The sequence below is a fragment of the Manacus candei genome, unplaced genomic scaffold (assembly GCF_025592945.1).
Source record: "Manacus candei isolate 608988 ecotype Guabito, Panama unplaced genomic scaffold, ASM2559294v1 h1tg000014l, whole genome shotgun sequence".
NCBI classification, from domain to species: domain Eukaryota; kingdom Metazoa; phylum Chordata; class Aves; order Passeriformes; family Pipridae; genus Manacus; species Manacus candei.
Window position 1 is genome coordinate 21,603,593 of NW_026138062.1, and position 25,391 is coordinate 21,628,983.

The following is a 25,391-nucleotide window of genomic DNA, read 5'->3' on the forward strand; positions in this document are numbered from 1 at the left end:
CAGTGTTTTTGTTTATTTATTCATCCTTCCAAATATTTGATGCATTGCACATTTCATAAAGAGCAAGAATTTTGCAAGCATGTCTGTACAGCACTTGTATCTGGTGATTGCTGAGCTGCTTCTACAGTTGCCAAGTGCCCACCTCACGTATCATCCGCTTATCTCTCTGAAGATACTTGGGTGGCTGCTAGTTCATAACACGTTTCTTCACTGCTTCTTTGTCATGTGTCAGATACAGACTGTCTTCCCTCTTAAATTTGTCTGAGCTCTGGAGACGTGAGCATTTTTAACTGTCAAGGAAGAACATGATAAAAAGCAATAACTCTCCTTATGTTGTTCTATTATGAGGTAGTCCTATCTGTCTCATCATGTTTTGTCGAAAGATTTTGAGATGTCTGTGCTGTTAGACCTTGATCCCACAAGATACTCCCTGCTGGTCAGTGTTTTCTGAAAGGCCCAGAAGTAGCTAACTAAGCTCTCTAACTAAGCCTCTCATCTGCAAGTTTGCAACACATTTGATTTTTCAGAAGCTGAGAAAATTCCTACTAAACATGTTAAATTGCAGAAAAGCACAGTGGTCTCTACTTGCATATACTGCATATCCTGAAGGCAGAATGGAGGGGAGAAAAGGAGATTTTGGCTTGCAGATACAGCTCTTCTGATCACCCTTCCATTCACGTAAGGGATAAATAGCTCAAGAAATTCTGTCTCTGAATGTAAGAGTCAAAAAATTAGAAGCTTCATGCCATCATTTGCTTATGTCTTCTAAGGAATAAAGGGGTAAAAATGTATTCTCGTATTTAAGATCCATTTTTATCTAAGGTGGAAGTAACTGAGCAAGTATTTCAGTATTATGCACAATTTTAAAGGAATAATTAACTCAGCCCTCCAATCCAGTACAAGATCAGAGAGATAGCTGGATAAATGCTCTCCTGCAATTTAAGGTGCAGTAGAATTTTGTACAAAAGTGGTTTATTCTCACATTTATAGAAAGCACTTTACATTTATGAACAAAATTTTCCTATTATAAATCAGAACAATTCAAACCACCATGGTCATTTAAACCACTCCCATCAGCCCTTTCTTCCCTAATGAATGTGACAAACTGAGGGATTCACATTCACACTGCCAAGTTTGTTTCCAAGTAGCAATGGCATTTTCTTCATAAATCCTACAGATTATTTTTTTCAAGTTGTTGCAGGGGTACTGGGCCTGAATGCAATTCCTAGTTCAAATGCCAACAGCAGTGATGCAGCCATGCATCTTGTAAATGCCAGTATTTTTTGTTTAAGTCTGAGTAAAAATACAGCAAGCATTTTGACTCCTAAGAAGTAACCATCAGTGGGCCACCTATGTAAAATAATGCTTAAATATCCCAAGTGATTTATGTATCATATGTACACACATACATACAATCTATGCAATATATATAAGATGAACATAGCATATGAAACAGCATTCATCAGCATCTCTTCTGCTATGCAGAGTTCAAATGTCCGTACCCTCAGTTGCAAAGCACTGTTAATACTAACAGCATTTTTCATTACTGATGTGGGAGATGGTCATCAACGCCACTTGATATCTCCCTAGTAACCAGCACTTTTCTTAGTTGAGTGAACATGTTCCTTCACCTTCGAGACTAAGATTTCCTGTGTTCATTTTTAGTGTTACAGGAACACAGTAATTTTTTTAATATTGATTAGAGGAAAAAGCAACTTCTTTGCTAGAATCTTTAGAGCACAGTCTCTGTAAAAGTGCTGTAATAGTCCTATTTCTCAATTAGGAAAAAAAGTAGAACCACTAAAAGATATTCAATACTTGATTAATTATATTTCACTGAGCAGCAGTTATCAGTAAACATAAAGTATCAGAAAAATTCACCTCATCACAAATCAAATACACTAATAAGCAGAGAAAAGAAGTGGTTTTACTGAATTTTGAAAATATCTGAGAATTGCATGTATTTTTGATCACTTATATGCCTATATGTTCCTGTGATGTCTTGCTTCCTAACCAACTCAACTAAAGTCCACCCATCACAGCTGTCTGTGCAAAGCCGACTCTTCTCTTTCCTGTCTCACCGTGTATATACACCAAGTCAGTTGGGCTTAGTACATATCATGGGTGGCAGTAGAAGTAGTGCAGCCCAAAATGTAGAGTTTAAAAGGGACCTTTGCTTTAAAGAGGTAACCTGGAGAAACTGGTCTCAGTGGGGCAGACTAGCTAGCAACTGTCAAAATATCATTTACAAGCTATGTAAATTCCTGTTCTCCAAAGAGATGCTGTCAAGTAAAATAGACCTAAAATGTATCAGGCTTTGATATTATTGTAACAAGGTGGTCTCTTCCAAATTCTAAATATTCCTCTCAGTAACGTGATGTGATATCTTTGTAGGAAAAGTCCAAAACAGTTAGTGCTGCAATTTACCTGGGACTGGGTAACAAGGGACTGGAGAATGTACTGCAAAATGAGTAGGAGTGAGGGAAACATCTGGAAATGTCAGGTAAGTGGGAATTACAAATGAACAACTAGATGGACTCATACATTAAGAGTTGACTGAACAGAGCCAGTACAGAGGTAAAAGAGAGGAAGATATAAAGACGGGGTAGAAAGATTGGCTTAAAGAGGGAAATTAGCCTTCCATCTTTGCAGCCATTTGGAGAAAGTTGGATCATTGTTTTCTGCAGCCATGAGATCTAGATCAATATTCCCAAACTGATCACTGGAGTCAATAATCACTTGCAAGACTGTAGTAAGTAATCTACATCTTTATTCCTTGGATGGGCTAAAACAGCAAGCTTAAATTGCCTTGCTAGTGTTTTTAATTAAAAGTCAGCTTGTGAGAGCATGGTGAAATAGGAAGAGCCAATACTGATCCACAGTCTAGAAAGTTTGCAAGCCACTATTCCAGAAACTTAAAGCAGAGGTAGAGAGCCCTCTCTAGGGCTTTAAATAAAATGTCAGATATCATGGGACTCATCATAACACCACAGGAGTTGGTGGCAGTGCTCTCTGGGGAATTTTTAGTCCACTGCAGAATGAGTATTTGCCTACAACTTTTTGTTACTTGTCCCAGCTGGACAATAATCAGCCCTTCCTTTCCTTACATCTTCTCTGCTATTTGCAAAGAGATATGCTTCATTACACAAGAAATAATAAGCCTTCATAAATTACTAGTGAGCCACATGTGTAGTAAACCTCGGAAAGAGCAGTGATATTGCTGATGTCTTCTAAGCAGGAAGAAGTTTTATAAACTTAGAAAATCTCTTCAGACAAATGGCATGATTTCTCAAATGTGACAGAGATCTATACTGGATGGGATGGATAAATGCCATGGTCTGAGGGGGCATGGGGCTGTGACACAGCACGGATGGGTCCGGAGACAAGGTAGGGGTGCAGATAGAATCTTTCATTGAAGTGTGCACGGGATTTTTTATCAGTTCAGGTGGGGAAGGGACCAAACATGGAGTGGAGCATGAGACAGACAAACAGGGGAACAAACCGGGATAGGGACACAGGCAAAAGGGGGAGGAACGTGGGAGGAGCCGGGTAAGGAAAGGGCGAATGGAGTCTGTCTCCTCTCTCCAGCTTCCCCGGCCAATCAGAGAGGGGAGCGGGGAAGCAGGGAGAGGGAAGTAGGCATGCCTGGGCACGCCCGGGAAATATAAATATAGGGGCAACACACAATGTGTATATTTATAAGAACATAAAAACTGTAAAGTCCATATAATAAAGTCCTGTCAATTGCTGTATATCTTCTTCCATGCCTGGAACTGTTCCCATCCTGAATCTTGCTCCTTCACAGATAAAATTGCAGTTAAAACGTGATGCAGCTTTTCATAAAATCATAGTCATAGAATCATAGAATCATAGAATCATAGAATGGCTTGTGTTGGAAGCTATCTTAAAGATCATCTAATTCCAACCCCCCTGCCATGGGCAGGAACATCTGTCACTATATCAGGCTGCTCAAAGCCCCATCCAATCTGACCTTCAACGTTTCCAGGGATGGGACATCCACAACTTCTCTAGGCAACTTGTTCTAGTACCTCACCACCCTCACAGTAAAGAATTTCTTCCTAATATCTAATCTAGACCTTCTCTCAGTTTGAAGCCATTCTCCCGTCTTGTCACTACGTGCCCTTTTAAATAGTCACTCTCCGTCTTTCTCATAGGCTTTCTTCTTTTTTTTTTCTTTCCTTTTTTTCCTTCTTTTTTCTTCTTTTTTTTTTTTAGCAGCATATTTCCATTTACTAATTGTTTGCCAGCAAGTTTTATGTGAATAGGAAGCCTGAAAATAATTCTCGTAAGTGTTCAATTTGAACATCTGGTATCATCATGAGTGTAACTGGTATAATGAGCTTCTTTGCATTGAACTTGGGCTGCATGGTAAGGGAAGGACTTTGAAGAAACTGCACCTGAATAAAATGGGTTTTACAAAAGAGTAAATCTCTCTCCCAGTGTGTGGGGCCTAACTCCCACTAACATTAATGACAATAAACCCTCCTCATATAGGATAATTAGTGCCCTCAGAGTTTAAATTTGCAGGTACTGAGACATTCAAGTGAAGTGTGCTTAGCATTTGAAAATAATGTGGAAATTGCTTCATTGTTTGGTTACATTATGTCTGAAGGGGGAAAGAAAAAACTGTTCATGGCTAGGTTAGCTTGTAATTGCCCCAAATTATTTATTTTTATACAATTCTAATTCTGGTTTTAGAGTTCATTCAGGATAGTTAGCTAGCTGTTTTCAAGCTTTAACCAAAGGGTGGGTTTTTTTTTTTTTAAAGTCAAGTGGCATAGTCTATTTTTGTCAAAACAAGAGAAACAATTTGTTAAAGAATGCAATACAGGAACAATGTTGCTTTTATCTTCTAATATCAGACATAGTTCTATGCACTCATCACTGGCATCTGAGCACTGTTTATGCTGGTGATCAGGTATTTAATAACTGTCGGTAAAGAAAAGAAAGTGTCCTCTGGGAACTAAAGGCAGTGGATTAAAACCACTTCAGATACTGGATGACTCAGGATCCTGACATTGTTGTCAGTGGGCTGAGAAGATGCTTCAAAGTGACCAAGGTGTACCTTAGTCTTACTCTTCCAGAAAGCTTCTTTGAAGATCTCATCATAGTTGCTTTCCCAAATGCCTTTGAACTGTGTACAGAGCACATCTAACTTAAACCTATTCTCAGTTTAGTTTTTATGGTAGTGTTTACAAAAGTTATGTGTGAGATACATGCATCTATAGCTGGGCAGTTACAGATAATAATGACCTCGACTCATTCTGCCAGGAGCTGACAACTACTAGAGAATACAGAGTCAGTCAGCTGTGACAGTTTGCACTGGAGGTATAAGTTAACATTTCTCAAAGTTGCTCAGTGTGTCCCTCCACCTCAAAGGCCATCCAGCTTGCCATCTGCAAGGAGGGCTGTGCCTTCCTTTCCACCACCTCACAAACCTACAACCTTCCCACACACATCAAGAGGTGTGTGGCATCCCCTCACACACCCCCTGCCACTGCATGATCATAATGGGATCCTCTGACTATAGCACAAAATTAAACTTCCTGTGGGCTGGAGCACTATGTAGAGCCCTATAGAGTAAAAATGAATGATTGTCCAGTGGTGCCATCTAGTTATAATCAGAGAATTATAGAATGGTTTGTGATAGAAGGGACCTTAAAGATCGTCTAGTTCCAAACCCCCTGCCATGGGCAGTGATGCCACTCACTGTATCTCCTAAGACCATCCACACTATATTTCTGCAAAGATCACCTTCCTTACCAATGACAAATGCCATTATTGCATAACTTATACTGTTTTCTACAGCATTAAAACACAATTCATGCCCTTCCAGGTCCTCCAGAAACAATTTTCATTGCTGATTTTCCCCTGGTTGTACTGCTTCACAGTTCACCTATTTGAAAAACAAGCAGGCTAGCTAGAGGCCAGGGATAAGTTTTATTGTTTGTATTTATAGTTGTGAACTTTGTGTCCTTATTTCTCTCCACTCACATTTGTTCAGTCCCTCAAACTGAAAACTCTTTGAAGAAGTAGTTGGGTCTTGCAAGATGGCTTTTTTTGATATTGAAAATGCTCTGCAATGGGAGTGATGAAAAAAATTACCATAATATCCATTATTTTGACAGGTTTTGATGCTTTTCTTGTTGATGTTATCAAAAGCAGCATTATATACAAGTCAGGAAACCAGGGTAATGGCTTTAGAAGAACTCAGGAAGGTTTGGGAGTGTGCTCTTTCTTTGATTTCATCCACCTCACTATATCAATACACCAGCTAAAGTTCAAAAACTCTGAAAAATTCTGCTGAAGAGATTAGACCAGAAGTCTGAAGGCAGACAAACATTAGAGAAGTTCTCATTTTTATGATCTATTTCTATACAAATATAGAAGAATCTATAGGAAATAAAATCTATAGAAAAATTTCTGCTAGGAGGACCTACAGAAAGCCTGTGCTCTGAATTTACAGGCAGGTTTTCTGTTACTGTTTTTAGTGTTTGCTCATTTGTTTTGCAGATACTACTTTCAGATTTCTTCAGACTTTTGATATAACCTACTGCCTATGCTTTTAAACTCAGCATGTCCCCAGTATATGAATTAGTAGACTGTCATTTATGTTAGCTGTAATGTTATTAGGGCATCATCTAATGATAAATACACAGTGCAGGTGTGCATTACTAGAAGTGGTAGAAAACTCTGAATTCTCCGTAATATCCTCAATAAATACATACATTCAGAGATGTGGGGTGTTAACTTTATTTCCTGGACGCTATGACATGATGTGGGTCATAAAAGAATATAATTAACTTGTATCACCTGTGAAAACTTACTCTACTTTGGCTCCAGTGGATGTTATTATGTATTAGTTTGAATGTAGGCACTAAGTACCAGCTAAAGTAAAAGGTACAGATCAGTACTAGTCAAAAACAAAGCACTCCCCTAAATATCCAAGGCAGATGCCCTGGAAAAATAAAGTTAATTGCTTGTTTCTTCTGAGACATCCTTAAATGGGCATACCCTTAGACTTCAGTGGATTTCTCATCACCCAGCCACTTCTTGTTTTAAAAATGGTGTCGTTTGGATTTGGATCTAGCCTAGGACCACTGAAGGGAGTCTATCTTGCAACTGAGGCTGCTGCCAAATTGTATATAACACTTCTACCCCAGCACAAAGAATTCACACTAACTTCTTGGAAGTCTTTGAAATATCAATGGGAAGGTTTTCCCCACTTATATATGTCTCATCTTCCTTCAGCTGCTTCTCTGAGGCTGGCAGGTATCATTTTGCATCCCTCGGTGAAAATGCTGTAAAGCAAATATTGAACTGATTTCCAGCTGTGTTTGTTTAGATAGGAATATTTTCTTCTACTTGCAGCACAGGCAGTTATTTGAGATTGTTGTCAGAGTTTTCTTTTGATATAGCTTCCTTGTATATAGTTCTTCTGTAAATGTTTTCAGCATTCATTGTCTTTTTGTCCTAAGACACTTTTTAGCCTACCTCACAGAGGGATTTTATAGATGAATATCTGAACTACTAAACTTAAAATGGCTTGAGATGAGCAAACTTGTTCCCTTTTTCAATTAAAACTACATTCATCAGCTTTGTCAATGCGCTCTTAGCAAAAATTTATGCAGAATTTGAAAAAGTTTACTTTTTAAAATGCGGATTCCCTCCCCTCCAAATTCTCCTCTATTTTTCTTTTAATATTAAATGAAGTGCCTTTCTTTATATACTACATAATAAATATAAATGCAATATAATTAAAATAAATTATAGTAGGTTTTTATATAATAGATATTTGCTTGGAATCAAAAGAGACATTGATCTGAATTCAGAGTTATTTTAATATTATTGCACTCAAATGTAAATATCTTAAACTTATAGTTATGTTAGGTCAAAACAAAGAATGTTTCTGATTTTGTTTGAAACAGTTACCCAGTGTTGAATAAGCTGGACAGCCTGCATCAGATGTCTTTCTTTGACTTATTCTCCTTTTCTGCTAACCTTTCTGTCTACAAATGTTAGGAACCAACTATTTGTACCTTTAAATTACATGTGTTTAATGTCATACCGTTTGTGGACTCTTATATATAATCAATTCATTTAAATCTTGTGACGATTTAATATTCTGTTACACTGTTGCTATATGTGTTGCATCTTCCTTATTTAAAGATATGTTTCTACCTGGGACTCTGTTGTTAGTTGCTTACTATGAATGGTTAGGAGGATCACCTAAGTGTGTAATAATGTTGATAAGGCACTGTACAACTCAGAGAATCCTGCCTAATATTACAAACTTAGCTCTCCTGTATTCTTATTCTCCCACTTTAGGTTGTTTGGGATGTTTCCATTTTGTATTAAAATAGATTGTAGCACAGCCTTTGTCTTCTGGTCTCTACAAAAAATAGTAGGGCACCATTCTTGGATGGAACTTCTTGGTAGCGCTGCAATGTAATTGTTGTCATATAGGTTTTATTATGATATACTAAATACCATTTTTAAGTAGCATTTTTAATAATGGCCTTCAGAGGTGCGTCTCTAGGGGGTTTTAGCAGTATAAAAGCTGTATTGCATTCCTACAGGGAAAATGGATGGCTACCTTCATTGCTTCTGTGTATTGTGACTTGTTCCATTTGGAGGAGTTATTTTTTAAACTCTAATATGTTCATTACTTGCAGCTTACTTGCTTTTGTGAGACATTGTGGCCCTTTTTCATTTCCTCTATTTTGCTGCCCCTGTACCAGTCATCTCTTTTTGTCTGTAGCTGCACTTAATAGCCTGAACTCACGTAGAAGAACGAAAAGGAGGAGGAGTTTTCCAGTTGGACTATATTGTGACCCAGAAAATAGTCAAGCAGTCTTTACAGGGCAGTCTGAACCTCAGCTGAATCTGGGTCACAGCCCACATTTCACTGGGGAAATACAGAAGCCTTATGCCTTTCACCTATACAGCTGCTCTTGTAAGTTTTTTAAGAACTGGAATAGATTATGGTGAGTTACTCTCCTGAGCTACTGTAAAAACTTGAGTACATGCATGATGGTCTCTATTCCTGTTCTGGGAGCAGAAAGGTAGGCAGTTTCTAGATACAATTTAGTATTACATAAAAAAAAAAGTTTTAAATTTTATGATACTCAAATTGGTAGAAGAGAATACAAATGACAGAGAGACTTTGTCCTGTAGTGACAGAACAAGGGGAAACACTTATAAACTGAAAGAGGACAGGTTTAGATTGGACATAAGGAAGAAATGTTTTAGGATATTTTAGGATGAGGGTGAGACACTTGCAAAGGTTGCCCAGAGAAGTTAGGGATGACCCATCCCTGAAAGTGTTCAAGGTCAGGTTGAATGGGACTTCAAACAACTTGGTCTGGTGAAAGGTGTCCATAGCAGGTGAATTGTACTAGATCATTGTTAGAGATCCATTCCAACACAAACTATTTAATTTTTACTTGACTTTTTGTTAGACTGAGGTTTCTATTTGCTTGGCCTTCTTTTTCTTGTTTTGTTTGTTTTTTTTTTTCTCCTTTCTTTTATTATAGCTTATTTGCTCATATAAAGATAAAAAAATAAAAAAAAAAATCTCATTCTCTTATTTGCCCATCGGACTCATCATTGCAATTTCTTAAGGGTAAATTTTGTCATGGAAGGATGATTGCATGCTTTTTAGAACAATTTAATTTGATGTAGCAATACTGTTACTGTTGCTAAATCTTCCAGAGAGATTCTGTAAAATATCCAAATTAAGCGCAGTAACCAATCCATGTCTATATTTGACTAGTAGCTAACTGTACTTTATTTTGAATAATGCACTTGTACTATTTTAAAACTAGTAAAAATGATCTGAGGTCAAGGTAGATTTGCCCTACCAAAGATAAAACATTTTTATTGCTATTGAAATATTGTGACATTCTATTTAAATGCTGGTATAATTTCACAAATGTGCTGAATCATGTTATCAGGGGGAACAGGGGACTCTTATCTGTAGCAGGTCTAGTCAAGAGGTGCCTAACATTAAATGGAATTAATATACAATTTCCTATAATTTGGAGTTTAATCATATTGCTGTTGAAGGTGGGCAAGAAAGAATTCTGTGATACCAAGTCTGAAATCATTTAATCAGGAATGTAAATCAGTTCTGTGCTTCACTTACTGAAAGTTGATAGGATTGGCTATAGTAGATTGTTGTTTTTTAATTACAGCTGCTCTGTAATGTTGTTGTGTTACCAGGTTCCAAGAAGGAAAATAGTACAGTATGGCAGTTTGCTATGCCAAATGACCACTGCTACTGCCAAGTATAAATACTACCAGGAGTGGGTTCTTCTGTGGGATGATAACCACATCCCTAATTAATGAATGCCACCCTTCCCTATATGTATTTATGCTCAGATAATTTATTTAAATAATGTTCCTACTACATGCTTTATAGCCTTCTGCCTTTTGCTACACAAATTTTAGCTTATATTGCAGACTGTGCAAGTCATTTGGCAAATGTAATTTCCATCCCTGCATACTAATCGATTTCTTCACAAACACCTGCTATCAGTTATGATAATAAAAATGCCATTCTAAATTGAAAAGGGGCCAAATGGAGCTTCCTAAGGAAATGACTTAAGTGTCTTTCAATGCCTTTAATGTAGTAATGTTCTTGTAGTGCCAACACGTTTTTTCAGCATTTGCATTTTATATAATTTTACTCTATTACATCATTTTCCTGTCTAAAGGGTCCCTCGTAACTGTTGCTACGAACTAGTTCATCACAAGGCTGGAGAGAAATATCTGTGTTTCCTCTCTCATGGGTCTAAATCCACCAATTTTACATTTGGAAAATTCCTTAGCACAGGCCTGATTGGAACATCTGGCCACTATGCTAGTATAAATACTAAATGGCTGTATCAATTCCTATAACATCACTGGGAAAATGTTGTAAAGTTGGTTGGTGCCTTGCCCTTGAACCACATGCCAGTTCCTTCCTAAAATATAAGCCTAAATTTAGCAGGCAGATTGCAAGTAGCATTTGAATTATCCAGGGTCACTTTATGGCTTCTTCCATCTCAAAAAATAACTTCCCAGCAACAGTCTTTGCCAGAATCTAATCATTTTCAGCTCTGCTGGGTCTTGTCTCAGCTCTGAAATGTCTCACTGGCTTTCAACTGTATTGTCATCTCCCCAGACAATGTCCTCTGTATTATTTGTGAGGAAACAATCCGTTTTACTGATTTCTTCACATTTTCATTTTCTCTTAGCTCTAGCTGCCCAAGCGTATGCACTAAAGGAAGAGAACGATAGTCTTCGATGGCAGCTGGATGCTTACAGGAATGAAGTGGAGCTCCTGAAACAGGAGAAGGGACAGCTCTTTCGAACAGAAGAAAGCCTTACAAAGGACCAGCAGTTGCAGTTCCTACAGCAGACAATGCAAGGCATGCAGCAGGTATTGCTAAAGAAGAGAAGAACAGGTCTTCTAATTTAGGAAAGTGGTACCATGGGGCTGTGCTGTACTTAAGACTAAAATTTTAGGGATGTTAGATGGGGGAAAGGGGAGGAGGATTTGGGGATATATTTAGGGATAGTCATTTTGGGAATTCATAAACTGTAAACCCACTGATCATTCAAAAAACTTTCTTACGCATTTGCTAGTTAAGAGAAAATTACTCTATTGCTCTCCTCACTTAATCCAATTGGCCCTAGTTTTGCACAAAAGTTAAAAATTTTGTCCAGTGTATCATAGTCAATGTTCTGTGATGCCTTCATTTGCATTCATCTGCGTCTTTCTTTCTGATCTTGTTTGAGGACGACTGAGACGCCTCCAGCTTGTCCAGACTACTCTGCTGCTGACTTGCAAATGGTTAGCAGCATCAGTGCTATCTCCTGAGCTCTTATCATTTATGCTGACCCATGGACATAACCTTTTCATTCAGCCAGTTTTTTTAAGTGGCTTAGTGCAGCAGCAAAGCTTTTTCTCTGATACCAATGAGAAACTGTGGTATGTCCCTGCAGGGGCAAGAGGTGTCAGTTTATCATAAGTATTATCCCCTATTTGTTAGTGTGCTCCTGACGTTGTGCTGGGCAAGTCTTGGCGAGTATATCCAGACTGCTCCCACTGCTTTGTCTGACATCCACTAACACATGAGCAGCCCTCATTCAACATGCATGTGTACAGCATCTTCCCTGCCCAGGCACTTGTTCGGATGGTACATGGCAAAATGCAAGGTCAGTGGCTCACCGAAACACTGGATTGTGCTCTCATCTAGAATGGAGCTTCTCTAGATGGCACTGCAGAAGTTTATTTTGCTTCCTTCATCTGCCCCCTGAAGCTGCTCATGCATTGCTTGTCACCCCCTGTTATTAGATTCCAGAAGGGGACAAGCTGTACCCACTACTCGACTGTACTAAGCTGCTTTTGTATGACAAAATCCGGGAGATATTCATTGGCATGTGAGCTGCCAGAGTTTTACAAAATTAGGGTGATTTATTGTATAGTGGAATAATTCTGAACAAAATATTTAAAACATAGAAAATAAGTAATTGATAATTCAAGAATAAAATCTTTCCCAAACTTCAGAATTAAGTCAGAAATACTTGAGGTTTCCGTATACTATAGATAAGTTTGAGGTCTGTTTGTAGTCTTATCCTTATATCAATGGATACTTAAATATCACTGGTTTTATTAAATTTAACACAGCATATATAAAGATTGTGTGATATTTCATCCTGGTACTAATTCTCTATTAAAATTAGTGAAAAGTGGGCATAAAATACTACTAAATAAAAATGCTAGAGACCTAGCACCCGTTTTGCATTATTATAGTTTCCTATCTAGGGTCTTGGATGAAGACTAATCAAGTCTGTAGAATATAAATAGATTTCTATTGAACCTCAAGCAAATGTTAATAATGCAAATCAAAAACAGCGACTCTGTTCAGCTAGCCATGGACACTGTAGTCCCTATTCCTCTGAGAGTTTCTATGTTCGTGACAGTTCTGCTGTGAGGTTCTCAATTTTTCTAGTTTGCCATCTCAGGGTCAGACCTACTTACTCCCAATGGGATATAATTAGAGATGGCCCAAGGAGCTGGAGAAGACACTGCAGATAATGCAGTCTGACAATACGCTGAGGAGAGCAGCAACACAGAAGCACGGGAGGTGTAGTTCAGAATACTTGGTGGGAAATTATCAGTCAGTTAAGCAGCTGGATGATGGTTTTGGATTTCAATAATTAGCCATAGTCATGACATCCCGTAACCTTTGTGCTTTTCATGTAGTTCATGCATGAATATTTAGAAATAAACCTTTGATTTAGGTAGACTCAGTTTTATCTCAGCTTGGTTTTGTAAAATGTTGAGAGATGACAACCTTAGCTAAAATCCATCAGTATAGCAAGTGCTCAGCATCTATGGAAATCAGTCTCACTATGAAATATTAAATATATATCTGGGACCTGAATATAAATAATTTAACAAGAAGACCTGTATTCCCTTTTATCCTTTTGTATATATTAAAATTAATTTCAGACAAGGTAAACTGAATGCTGTTGAATTCCTGAACCCTTCATATATGTCAGCATTAAAAAATATATTTCTCCTTTTCTCTTCATTTCCCCCCACTTTTTCTTACACTTCTTCTAACTCTGAAAACTAGAGAACAAGTGATTAGAGCTGCAGACTGAAAAGCAGATTTATCTGAGAAAAAGTGTATGCATTTTCAGAATCAAGACATTTTTTTGTAAATATATTTGATGCCAAACAGTAGCAAATAACACAACACCAACGTATTTTTAATGTACTTCTACCATCTGGATGTTTTTCAGGATTCTTTCCTACATTTGCAGGACTGATGAAATGAATGTTTATTTTCTGTTCCATCACTCCCACTGATCCAAAGTAGCATCAGCAAAATCACACAGATGTTCACTGATGAAGTATACCTTATGGGCCATAGCAGCAACCTCCTTATTTACTGTGTCTAAAAAAAGAAAATCCTTTGGACTAATGACATTGAACTTACAGGGGTTTTAGTCAACTTCATCCATAAAACTGTGTCACAGTTTAATTTCATACACACTGTGAGATCTCAAAGAAATGGAAATAATGTCTTGTATCCATGGTAACAAATGAGATACACTTTACCTGATTTTGAGATGGAAATTGAATTAACTTGTCATTGCTGCATAGGTGGTATTGCCTTCAATTTATTTCTATATGAGAACACATATACCAAGATGATCACTTCTTGAATGGCTCTTTTTCCAGCAGTGTTTGGTATTCTCTGACAAAGTCTGTATTAGAGAAAGGAAACACAAGAGAGGATGTTTTAGTTGTAACTATTTTTACAACACTTGACAGCACAGCTGTAAGAATTTTTTTTAGTCTTGTCTCTGTCTGAAATGTTTTACCAGATACATGACTATAGAAAACACAGAAAATATCACCCCATAGTGTTGCTTAATTCTTGCAATTATAAGGCTCAATTTTCAGTAGATATATAATTTCTCCAGATTGTAACCAGTGAGTTTAGCACATTCCATGTGGAATAGCAAGCAGAATTTTTTCAAAAAAATTCCCAACAAAATCTTTCAGCCACTCCAAGAAAAAAGCAAGAAAAATATAATTTTATTGTATATTGTCCATCAAATATGATTCTTGAGGAAATGCACTTGCCACCTTTATGCTTTCAAGCAGGGGCTCAGAATTCGACAGTGAGTCTCTGTTGAATTAATGATGTGGTTTCCAGATCCTTTATAAAATCTGTCTGAAATTGATAATGTTAGCAAGCCTTTGAAAAATGTTGGTTTGCCACATAGGAGATTACACTCATAGCATATGTCCAAGTAAATTTTAGGTTTTTAGTGGTCATCCAGGGTTGTTCATGAACCACTTCCATAGCATGGCCATCAGTGCAATGTTTTAAGCCTCAAGTTAGTCCTAAGTCTACAGAGCACACTGTAGCATGGCTCTCTAATTTAACAAGTTAGCTCTACCTTTTTTGTCAGGCTTAACTGACCAAGGTATGGGGTTGTGCTTGCATAGCTGTACTGATTCCTGAACTGGTACTTCTGCCAATAGACTGTTAGTTCTGCATGGTACTTCATTGCATTATGGAAATGTATGATAACATTCTTTCCTCTCATAACTTCCTGAGCACGACGGGCTGAATTTAAGCTCCTGCAGGCAAGGGTGTCATCCAGAAATCCCCATTTAAATCATACTTCCATCTATGCAAACTTCAGGAAATGTACACAACTGCCTACAGCTCTGCTATTGCACATGCTGGAGTGTATCAGGGACATTTAAGAGGCACCATTCTGCCCCCATTACTTTAGGGGCCTGATTCATGGGCTGAGCTTGGGATCATACTCTTAACACACAGTGACAGCACAAGCTCCCCTTCATTGGTGGTGATGCATTAAAGCCTAGCCATGGGGTTATTGCACAAGCAGGGGACGCACAGCAGTGCCTCTCTTAAAATTAGTGCTTGAGGTGGAAGCAAAGAGCCAATGGAACAGTCGTGGGGGATGGGGCTGACAAAAAGGCTGATGTGCTGCTGCAGGTGCCGTTGGCTTGGTTAGCTCTGCATATCTCAGCAGGAGACTGAGCATATTCTGAGCCTGCTGATTGACCCACATGGGTATCACTCTGATGAAGCATGTTGAAAATCCACTTTTGTCTTGTCTTCTTTTTTCTCCCCAAACAATTCCAGTTTCACTTGAATCTCAATGCAGATTGTGAATCTGAACACTCAGAAGCCGGGAACTGCCAGAACCACTGCCTGTGCCTTTTGCTTTGTATACCTCAGAGACCCTTCCCTGTTCAGTGCTGCAGGCAGAGAGTACACAGTTAATCATCACCTATTCAATAGTTTCCTGTCCTTGCTGTTCTGTATGCAACTCAAGGTCTTTCTGCAAAGGCCACATTGCTCCTGACATTTCCTACCTACCGAGGACTAGCTTTTGCAGTTTACTAAGCATTTAGCATGTAAAATAAATAGCACATGCACCTGAGACTTATATAGCTTTTTTAAAAGGCTTTGATAAATGCCAGATGACTAGCAATCATAAAACCACAGAGTCATTTAGGTTGGAAAGAACCTTTAAGATCATCAAGTCCAACAATTAACCCAGTACTTCCCAGTCCACCCTAAGCACCACATCTACACTTCTTTTAAATATCTCCAGGATGGTGACTCCATCACTTCCCTGGGCAGCGTGTTCCAATGCCTGACCACCCTTTCAGTGGAGAAATTTTTCCTAATATCCAACCTAAACCTCATTTCAGGCTTTCAGTGTTCATCCAGGGTAAGACAGTTTGGTCTGTGGTACGCCTCACTGTTTTGGTTGGGAGGGTGAGAAGAGCTGCTGGAGTGCATTGTAGCACCCTCCTTACACTCACTGCTCCCTCAAAGGAGGATGGTCATGGTACAAATTTGATGAGGAGGACTGTGATGTGCACACAGTTTCCACCATGCCATCACTGGGAGATGGATTTGTAGTCTTTTGTCTGAGATGGCACAAGAGTGATCTATCATGTTATGAAGCAAAATCATGTACCCCTAAAATACAGTAACTGTTCTGAGTAGAAAAGCCAGAGGTAGCTAGTGGTGCCTCACTGTGGTGCCTTTGAAATGAATTGGATTTCTACCATTTCCAACCACTGGAGCAGAGCCAGTCCATTTTCAGATGTCCTCATAGAGTTAGCAGAAGTTTTTTTCTACAGGAAAAGATGGCATTGCTCAGGTCTTTCTTCCCCTTTTTTCTAGCTTTTTCTCATACATTTAATAGAAGAACTTACTATTTCCATGGTCCACACTCTTTCAGTGGGAGCAGTAGTCTTTTTTTTTATTCCATCTATGTCTTGCTCACCAAACACCTGTTCTGGATATAATCCACCCAATGTACTTATGCACAACTATAAACTGATTCTTCTCCAAATGCAATATTAAATAAGAGTAAATATAAGAGAACAAAAAAATTATCCCTTATATATTTGTGTTTTACCTGCTGCATAAACGGGCCAGAATAATTAGTGGGAAATGTTTTTAATTACTACTCTTGCAGTATGAATTCTGGTTAGATTGTTCTTTTTTCGTGTAAAAGTGACACTGGAGTAGTAATGGCAATACTAATAACCTTATAGGGAATGGATACAAGTTCAGTGCGAGGGACTGAGCCCAATGTCCAGATGTTTGCTTCCAGGCCTGTCTCTTCTCTCACCCAGTGGCTGATACTTGAAAACTGTTTAAGAAATATGTCATCTCAGGAGAGAGAGAAATGCTCCCATAAGTGTTATCACTGTTCTCTAATGCTTTTCAGGGCTCTGTACAGTACTGTCCATGTTTAAACTTCCAGAAAACACTTACTCTTTCTGATTATATTAAAAAAAATCAAGAGCAGCTGGCAATTAAGTGCTATTTATTTACCTGATCTCAGACATGCCAAATGGGTTCTCTTCTCTGTTTAACAACCTTTCTTTATTGAAAGTAATATTTGATGTCCCACATCTGTGACCACCACTTCAATAATATTAGAGAAGTGTAAATAAAGGTCCATAGATACTTTAAGCACCTTATTCCCAATAGCTGTTCTAGCGGAAAAATGGAGGAGGGTAGCATCTTTTTTCCTGCTAGTGCTGATAAAGCTAAACTGCTATTGGCAGCAAGAATAAACCCTTCATAGAAAAATAATTGGGTGCACACACTTTACTTAAAATATGAAAGAAATCAACTAATATCTCCATTTAAAAGCTTGTATAGTCTAGTGGTGGTGAAGGAAAAATCTCATAAGTTTTACAGTCCAGTGATCTTACATGAATTTTTTAAAAGATCCTAAATACTAGAATTGGCTTGCTGATTAGAGTTTCCAAATGTGTTTAATGCTATCAGTACTAGGAACTCTGTTTCCATTTTAGGAATTGTGTCTCATTAGGAATTACACTGAGTAAATTGATTCTCTTCCATAATGTCATTTTTCTAATTAATTTTTTATTCTCCTTCAAAACAAATAAAATATTTTTCTTGACCAGAAAATCAAAATTTCAAAGATCTAATTTTGTTTGTTGAGAAAAGGGCATGCTGTATCATGCTTATTTGCAGTTCCGTGAAAGAAGACATGAGATAATACAGTCCAAGTACCATTAACTGGTGAGGAAGTATCCACAATGGACAGTATTGGTGAAAGGTTGGAAAAGATGAAGATGAATGGGTGATCCTGTCTTCTTTTGACTGTGCATCATGTGAGGTGCCTTGTAGAACAGGTATGAGGGCAGAGGGAACCTGATGCTCATCTGGGATCAGCCTGCTTTCTTTGATCAGGATCAGAGAAAACTGTAAGCCCACCTATCCACTTACCTATTGCCGGTAAAGTCAAGGGCTGTGTAATATTCCAATCATCTCATTTAGCAAAGGTAGGAGGGAGCTTTATTGATGAGGTACAATGGGCTTTGGTCAGACTTCTCCCCTCCACAGACCACAATCAAAATTAAAGACCTTGTGTAATTTGCTTTGAAAGACAGATCCCATAGAGGGATCCCTGATGCTAGCCCTAAGTGTGTATTAGTAAATTGGGAGAATCTAAATTCTGAGAGGAGGGATTGATTCTGTAAGGTTCCTAAGGACTTGGGTCTTTTTCTGATTTGCTGCAGAAGTTCATAGATGACTGAAGAAAGCTTGGGGTTTTTTTGAGGAGTAAGAGATATAGTAGAAAATTACTTGTCAGAGGAAAGCTGTAGAGTATCTCTTAAGCCATTCATTTCACCATCCATGTTCTCCTTTTGTCTGCTGCCCAACCCTTAACGCTGCCTCTTGAAGCTGGTGTTCCTGAACTGCTATGCCTCACAGAAACAAAAGAAACTGAGAGCTAATTTTCTGATATCTATTAGGTCTAGAACTAGAAAAACTGAAGTCAGAAGGTACATCTAGATGTTGTGTACACCTCTGCTCAAAACAGGAGCATCTCTGGAGTTGTCTCAGTTTTGCTCAGGACCTTGTCTAGCTATGGTCTCTGAGGATGGAGAGTCCATAGCTTCTCTGAGCCCTTGTTCAAGTGGTTGACCACCCTCACTTTGGAATATTTTCCTTATATGTAATACGAATGTTTCTATTTGTCCTCAATCCCCATTCAGGACAAGGCTGACTCCACCTTCTCTGTAACCTCCCTTTAGGTGGTCTCTGTGTGTCTGTGTCCATCTGTCTATTTTCTCATTTGGCGTATTTCTTATGATACAGGCCTGCCTGCAACTACTCTGAGTACTGTAAATCTGTAGGACCTCTGCAGTCAATCTGATAGCATGGAAGGGAAGCATGGCAAACATCTCCCTAAGAAGCAGCTGGACAGAGTTCATCTTTAGTGCTACCATACACACTCACCCATCAGGTGCGTGTCCACTGCCTGGCCCCCTCCAAGGCAGTTCAGCTTTGGAGCTAACATGTTCAGCATGATCTTTGCCTCTGGCCGGAGAGCCAGGAAGACTCACTTTGCAGGTGAATGCCCATCAGACAGGAGCTGGGCTGTTGATCTACATGCAGCTCTTCACCAGCCCTCTTTCGTCACTGCAAACCCCATGATCCACCCAAATAATTCCATCCATATGGCCAGGGACACAGCCAATCCCTGAGAAGTGGGAGGGATGAGAAACACTGCACTATTATATTGTGTTCCTTTTTAATCCCTTTAAAAAAAAATCCACAATCATACTCTTTATTTTAATAATTCCTTGCTGCAACATGGCTAACTTCCTTGAGGGCTCATTTCTAAAGCTTCTTTGACTTGTCTTTCACATTCTCCTGTTTCCTTGGTGATTTGTCAGGCCTCATCAGCATCTTGTTACTAATGCATATTTGCTCAGCTGGGAAGTCACTTTCTCATTATTCAAGCCTGCCATGTGCTGGCCATTTGCGATATGAAATCTTGTCTGTTTTACAGAAAGAGAAAACACTCTTCCAGGCAGTCCACGGGAGTACTAGGAGAGGGATTTGTATTTTTATTTTGCAATTAGTTGATTTCATTTTAATTCATTATTTCTTTTCCTTCTAGCTAAGAAATAGCTTTCTGAAAAGAAATATTTACCATCCTTCTCCTTCGTGTTTGTGAACAGCTTCTAAGAATTTTGAAGCACTTATTTTCCTTGCTGATTTTTGTCCTCCTCCAACTCTAACTTCTTTTCTGTATATTTTCTGTATAAAATAAAGTTAAAAAAGACAGAGCAAGGTTTTACTTGAGGAAATAGCAAAAAATATAATAAACACTCAGAAACTGCTATCATAAGTGAGTCCTTTAATTTTTAGGTGAACTCTGCAGGCATTTCAATGCCTGTAATCTCTGATTATAGTGTAGTTTAGGGGAAAGGGCTTCACTTTTGCACACGAGAACTGCTTTGCAGGGTTACTGTTTTATACGAGTGCCTTGATTTCATTGGGACTGAATTAAGTAGCCTTGATTGGGTTACCACCTGCCTATATGAGACATGTAAGTTTCACCTTTCTTTTAGGCACCTAGTGAATCAGATGTTCCCATTTTTCCTGAATAGGGATATTTTTACTATAGGTGGTAAGTGGAGAGTAATATGAGTATGCTGCTCCTACAAATTATATGGATAGGAGCTCAGTTTGCCTGAGTTCACTGGGTGTCTAAGACAATCATTCAACTAAGTCGATTCATTTGGACTGTGTAAGACCATTCCTCTTTGACTGATACACTCAGAAGAGTTTGCTGCAGATCATTTCTGGACACTCTGTAACTACTCCATAAATGGGAGAACCCTTGCCTCATTCCCGTGGCTGAACAGGATGTGTTTGCTGAAACTGCCTGCACAACCTGTGATCAAAGTCAGCGCTCACACCTCAGAGGTGTTCTTTTGTCTGCTCTTCTTTACTGCCCTTTCTTTAAGGTCTTTGTAACCCTTTCATGCTTCATTTCAAGCAGATGTAGAGAAAATCATAAACAAAGTAGCAGGGGCTGGACCATTCAGCAATATAACTGCTAAACTTGTGGCGAATGCTGATTTTTCTTTTTTCCATTATTCTGTCAGCCTTACAGTATCCTAAGTACAGCCTCAGGCCCTGTTGTGGCTTCTGATCTGCCTCGTTTTTGTTTGCGTGCAAAGTTGATGGTTTCATGCTGGAAATCATGCGTTCCTTCTGAGATCCTTGTCTGTCCTACTAGACTTGGGGTGTGACCACACTTCTAGATATATCCATAATTTATATTCAAATGTACCCTGCCTTCTGAGGAGCAATGAAGAACTGTGGACAAGGAGGAGGAGAGGAAAGAGAAGGAGTATTTCATGGCTGCACAGTGGTACACAACAGCAAGCTATTACTTTCCCTTTAGGGCTTCTCGTATATTCTAAGGCAGTGTGTGTTGTTCAGTTGTTAGCATTCTTGGACACACTAGTACTGCATTGTACACATCCTGAGTAATTCAGCTGGCTTCAATAATGCCATCTATATTTAATGTTTCAGAAGCTGTGAAGATTGGTTTAAGATGGTAATTTTCTGTCTGCACTTTTGAGATTTGTGCAATATGGGTGGTACTGAACTGTCTCTGGCAGAGATTCAGCCAGAGGTGGGAGGTGGGAGTGTGTGAAAAAAAAACCCAACAAAATAACACATACCCTCTTCTCCCCCACAAATGAAATTAGCTAACCACTTATTATGTACAGGGAGGATTTGGTCCTCATGAATGAAGGAAGCTTAACACAGGAGAGTGATATTTACCATTTCTACACAGAGCAGTTTCAGAGTTGCCATTGGAAACAATGTCTTGCATTTTTGGGGGGATCTAAAATGCACTGATTGATATTGATAGACAACCAGGAGATTAATTCTTTTCTGCTTTTCCATCTCCTCTCTGGAAATAGTTAGAGAATATTAGTGATGTCTACCAGTCTGATCTGGTCCTACTACACAGCTTCATCTCAGGGTCAACCTGGCAGCCATGATACAAATGCTTTTGGTTGCATATAGACCAGTTGAGCTTCCATACTGGTACTGGTGGAGCTCTAGGCTCTGCAGGTGTCTCTCTCCAGGATCATTGGAGCTGTAATGATGCTGTGACATGGTTTTCTGCTTCCTGACACAACTGGCAGGGCACTCTCAGAGACCCAAAGAACTGCACACTAAGAGCATGGAAGACACCAGAAACATGAGCCAGGTATTTCCTGGCTGTGTAACCATGAAATTACTCCTTTGCTTGATGACACTGGGGAACTGCTGTCTGAATGCCATGGACATGTCACAAAGCTGGAGATATCAGGGCTTAAAGGAAATGGCCAGAGACATGAGACAAGATGGAAAAAAGGGGCACTTGTATAGCTGTGGTGGCTGTAGCTGTGTGGCTAAATGGGCACAGGGGGAAACTCTGGCAGAAAGGGTAGGTGAGTTGGCAAAGCAGGTGGAACAGTATCAGACAGCAAAATATTAAAACCAAGAATAATTTATTTATTTTGATTGATTGTGGTATATACTTGCAAGCAAACTGAAGGGCAGAAGAAATACCTATAGGATCAATTTTTAATAAGCACAAATATATGTGAAAAACAAAGTAATTCTGAACACCATCATCTTGACATCATTCATTATAATCTTTATGGAGAGGCTATCTGTTTATAAGCAGGCATGACAACAGTCCCTGTTATGAAACTTGTTGCATTCCTGCTAGTGTAAGATCCTCTTCCCATTTGCTTCTAACTTTGCCAAACATCAGGCATTTGTGCTGAAATTTTACAGGCTGTTTATTTGTCTTAGGCTGATATTTTTTTCCATTTGAATATATTTCTTCATTTTCCAAAATAAGACTTCAAGAGAAGAATATGCTGTTTGGCACATATAGCTCCATGTTACAACTTCTTGGTGGCAGCATCGACCACTCAGGAAAAAGAAATACCCAAACCTGATCCATGCAAAATTAGTGGGTTCTGCAGCTTTTAGAGATAAATATGAGGGAGAGAAAAAGAAAGGTAAACCCCCAAGGGTTGGCTACAAATTTTAAATAAATTTATCATCTTTGAAGTTTGGATGGGAAGGTCCCACTTCTGTGAATGAAAAACCTTTTGTATGACTGGGAATATGGTGCCTTAGTTAAAGATATTCTGCTTTACACCCCTGTGAAAATAGGACCCTTTGAAAGTATGAGCCTTTGTACACACAGTAAGCCTTCAGTAGTTGACAGTTTAACCACTAAGACTGCAGGAAGATATTTATCTCATATCAAGCACTTTATAGCTCATACTGCAATGAGAATGCACACTCTCTTACTCGAGGGAAACTGAGCATGTTGGATATTTTCCTGGGATTCCTGTTCCTCGCTGGTCCAGAGCCAAGAACAAACATGCAGAGCATCACATCTCTCTCTCTCATGCTTTCAGTGTCTTCCACACCAATTCCTTCCATGCTCAGACAGTGTTGGAAAAATATATTAAACACAAAACAAGAAAAGTCAAGATCAAAGGAAGAGGTATATAATTAGACTAAATTACAGTGGGAGATCACAGTGAGAGATGCAAAAATAAAACAGTAGAAGTTTGTGAACTGATCTGCAATATGTCAAATGTGACCATGGAAGAACCATGGGGAGGGGGTGGGTAGGATGGGGAAGGAAATAGCAGTTCAGTTGTGTAACAACTTCAACCTATAAGTCAAACTTGGTTTCCCCTTTGTAACAGACATTCAGTACTGAAAAGGCTATTCAGGGTCACGATAGACTGAAAACTCACTTGGGATCTTCCAGATGGGAATTTATGTTGTGCAGAATGACAGACTCTAGGGTTTCTCCCAGAAGCTGAAGTAAAATCTCTAAAGCAGGTTAAAAGTAGTCTGGCCACACCAGTGAGACATAACTGCTCAGAGAAGACTCTGAAATGGGGGAAAAGGCTCCTTTCTAATAACAACCCTTCACCATGTTCAGGTGTGTAAGGTGAAACAGGTTGCAGCTGCAAAAGAGAGGACATTTCACCACCTGCTGCTAGATGACACATCTGCTTCTCAAACCTCAGGTGTTTTGGCTAGTGACCCTTGAAAGGGTTTATGCCATATTTCTAGTATCCTGTGTTCTCTGCTTCTCTTCTGAGTCCTGGAATCCATTCTTTCTAAATTGCAGACATCAGCTGGATCTATCCTAGGTAAAACTTAATGATCTGCTGTAACATGAGTTTACATGGGGTAACTAAAGGGGGTTACTAAGCAAGTTTGCAGACAATACAAAACTGGGAGGAGCTGTTGACTCCCTTGACGGCAGGGAGGACCTGCAGAGAGATCTCAACAAATTAGAGGGCTGGGCAATCACCAGCCACACGAAATTCAACAAGGAAAAGTGCCAGATTCTGCACCTAGAATGGATCAATCCCAAATGTTCGTACAGACTGGGGAATGAGATGCTGAAAAGCAGTGCCACAGAAAGAGACCTGGAGGTCCTGGTCGATGGCAAGTTGAATATGAGTCAGCAGTGCCCTGGCAGCCAGGAGGGCCAACTGTGTCCGGGGGGGCATCAGGCAAAGCATCACCAGCCGGTCAAGGAAGGAGATTGTCCCGCTCTGCTCTGCACTGGGGCTGCCTCACCTGGAATATTGTGTGCAGTTTTGGGCACCAAAATATAAGAATGATATTAAGCTATTAGAGGGTGTCCAAAGGAGGGCAATGAAGATGGTGAAGGGCCTTGAGGGGAAGCCATGTGAGAAGTGCCTGAGGTCACTTGGTGTGTTCAGCCTGGAAAAGAGGAGACTGAGGGAAGACCTCATTTCAGTCTATTACTTCCTCCTGTGTGGAAGAGGAAGGGCAGGCACTGATCTCTTTTCTGCTGCGACCAGTGACAGGACCCGAGGGAATGGCCTGAAGTTGTGTCAGGGGAGGTTTAGGCTGGGTATTAGAAAAAGGTTCTTCATGAGGGTGGTTGGGCACTGGAACAGGCTCCCCAGGGAAGTGATCACAGCACCAAGCCTGACAGAGTTTAAAAAGCTTTTGGATGATACTCTCAGGCACATGGTGTGACTCTTGAGGATGGCCCTGTGCAGGGTCAGGATTTGTATTCAATGATTCTTGTGGGTCCCTTCCAACTTGGCATATTCTGTGATTCTCTGATTCTGTAATGGTCCCTTCTGGGGACCTACATAGGTATTACTGTGTGACCTATGACAATATACACAAATTCAGTGTATCATTTGAAAATGTAGGAAGTAGTACCCAACAGGCAAGATGAACACAACCCTGGTTAAGAAATGCCAAAGTAGAGCTTCCTACACAAAAGCTGGTTGGGCATAAGCCTCAGTAGAAGAGACCCAGTTATTTCATGGAAAAGTCTCGAAATTTGACATGTTCTTGTGCTGTGGTACAGTGAATACATATACCAGAATGTCTCTTGAAGGCTCCCAGGGGGCAGTCTAGGTGGCAAGATCC

The 25,391-nt window shown here is 39.3% G+C and overlaps 1 protein-coding gene across 9 annotated transcripts in view; it reads left to right on the forward strand.

Moving 5' to 3' along the window:
• Positions 1-25,391, forward strand: part of ENOX1 (ecto-NOX disulfide-thiol exchanger 1) — a 364,884-nt gene that overhangs the window by 311,207 nt on the left and 28,286 nt on the right. For all 9 annotated transcript variants that reach the window (XM_051778707.1, XM_051778705.1, XM_051778710.1 and 6 more), the window contains one exon: positions 11,262-11,446. In XM_051778707.1, the coding sequence (XP_051634667.1) occupies positions 11,262-11,446 (185 nt within the window). The remainder of the gene's footprint in view (positions 1-11,261; positions 11,447-25,391) is intronic.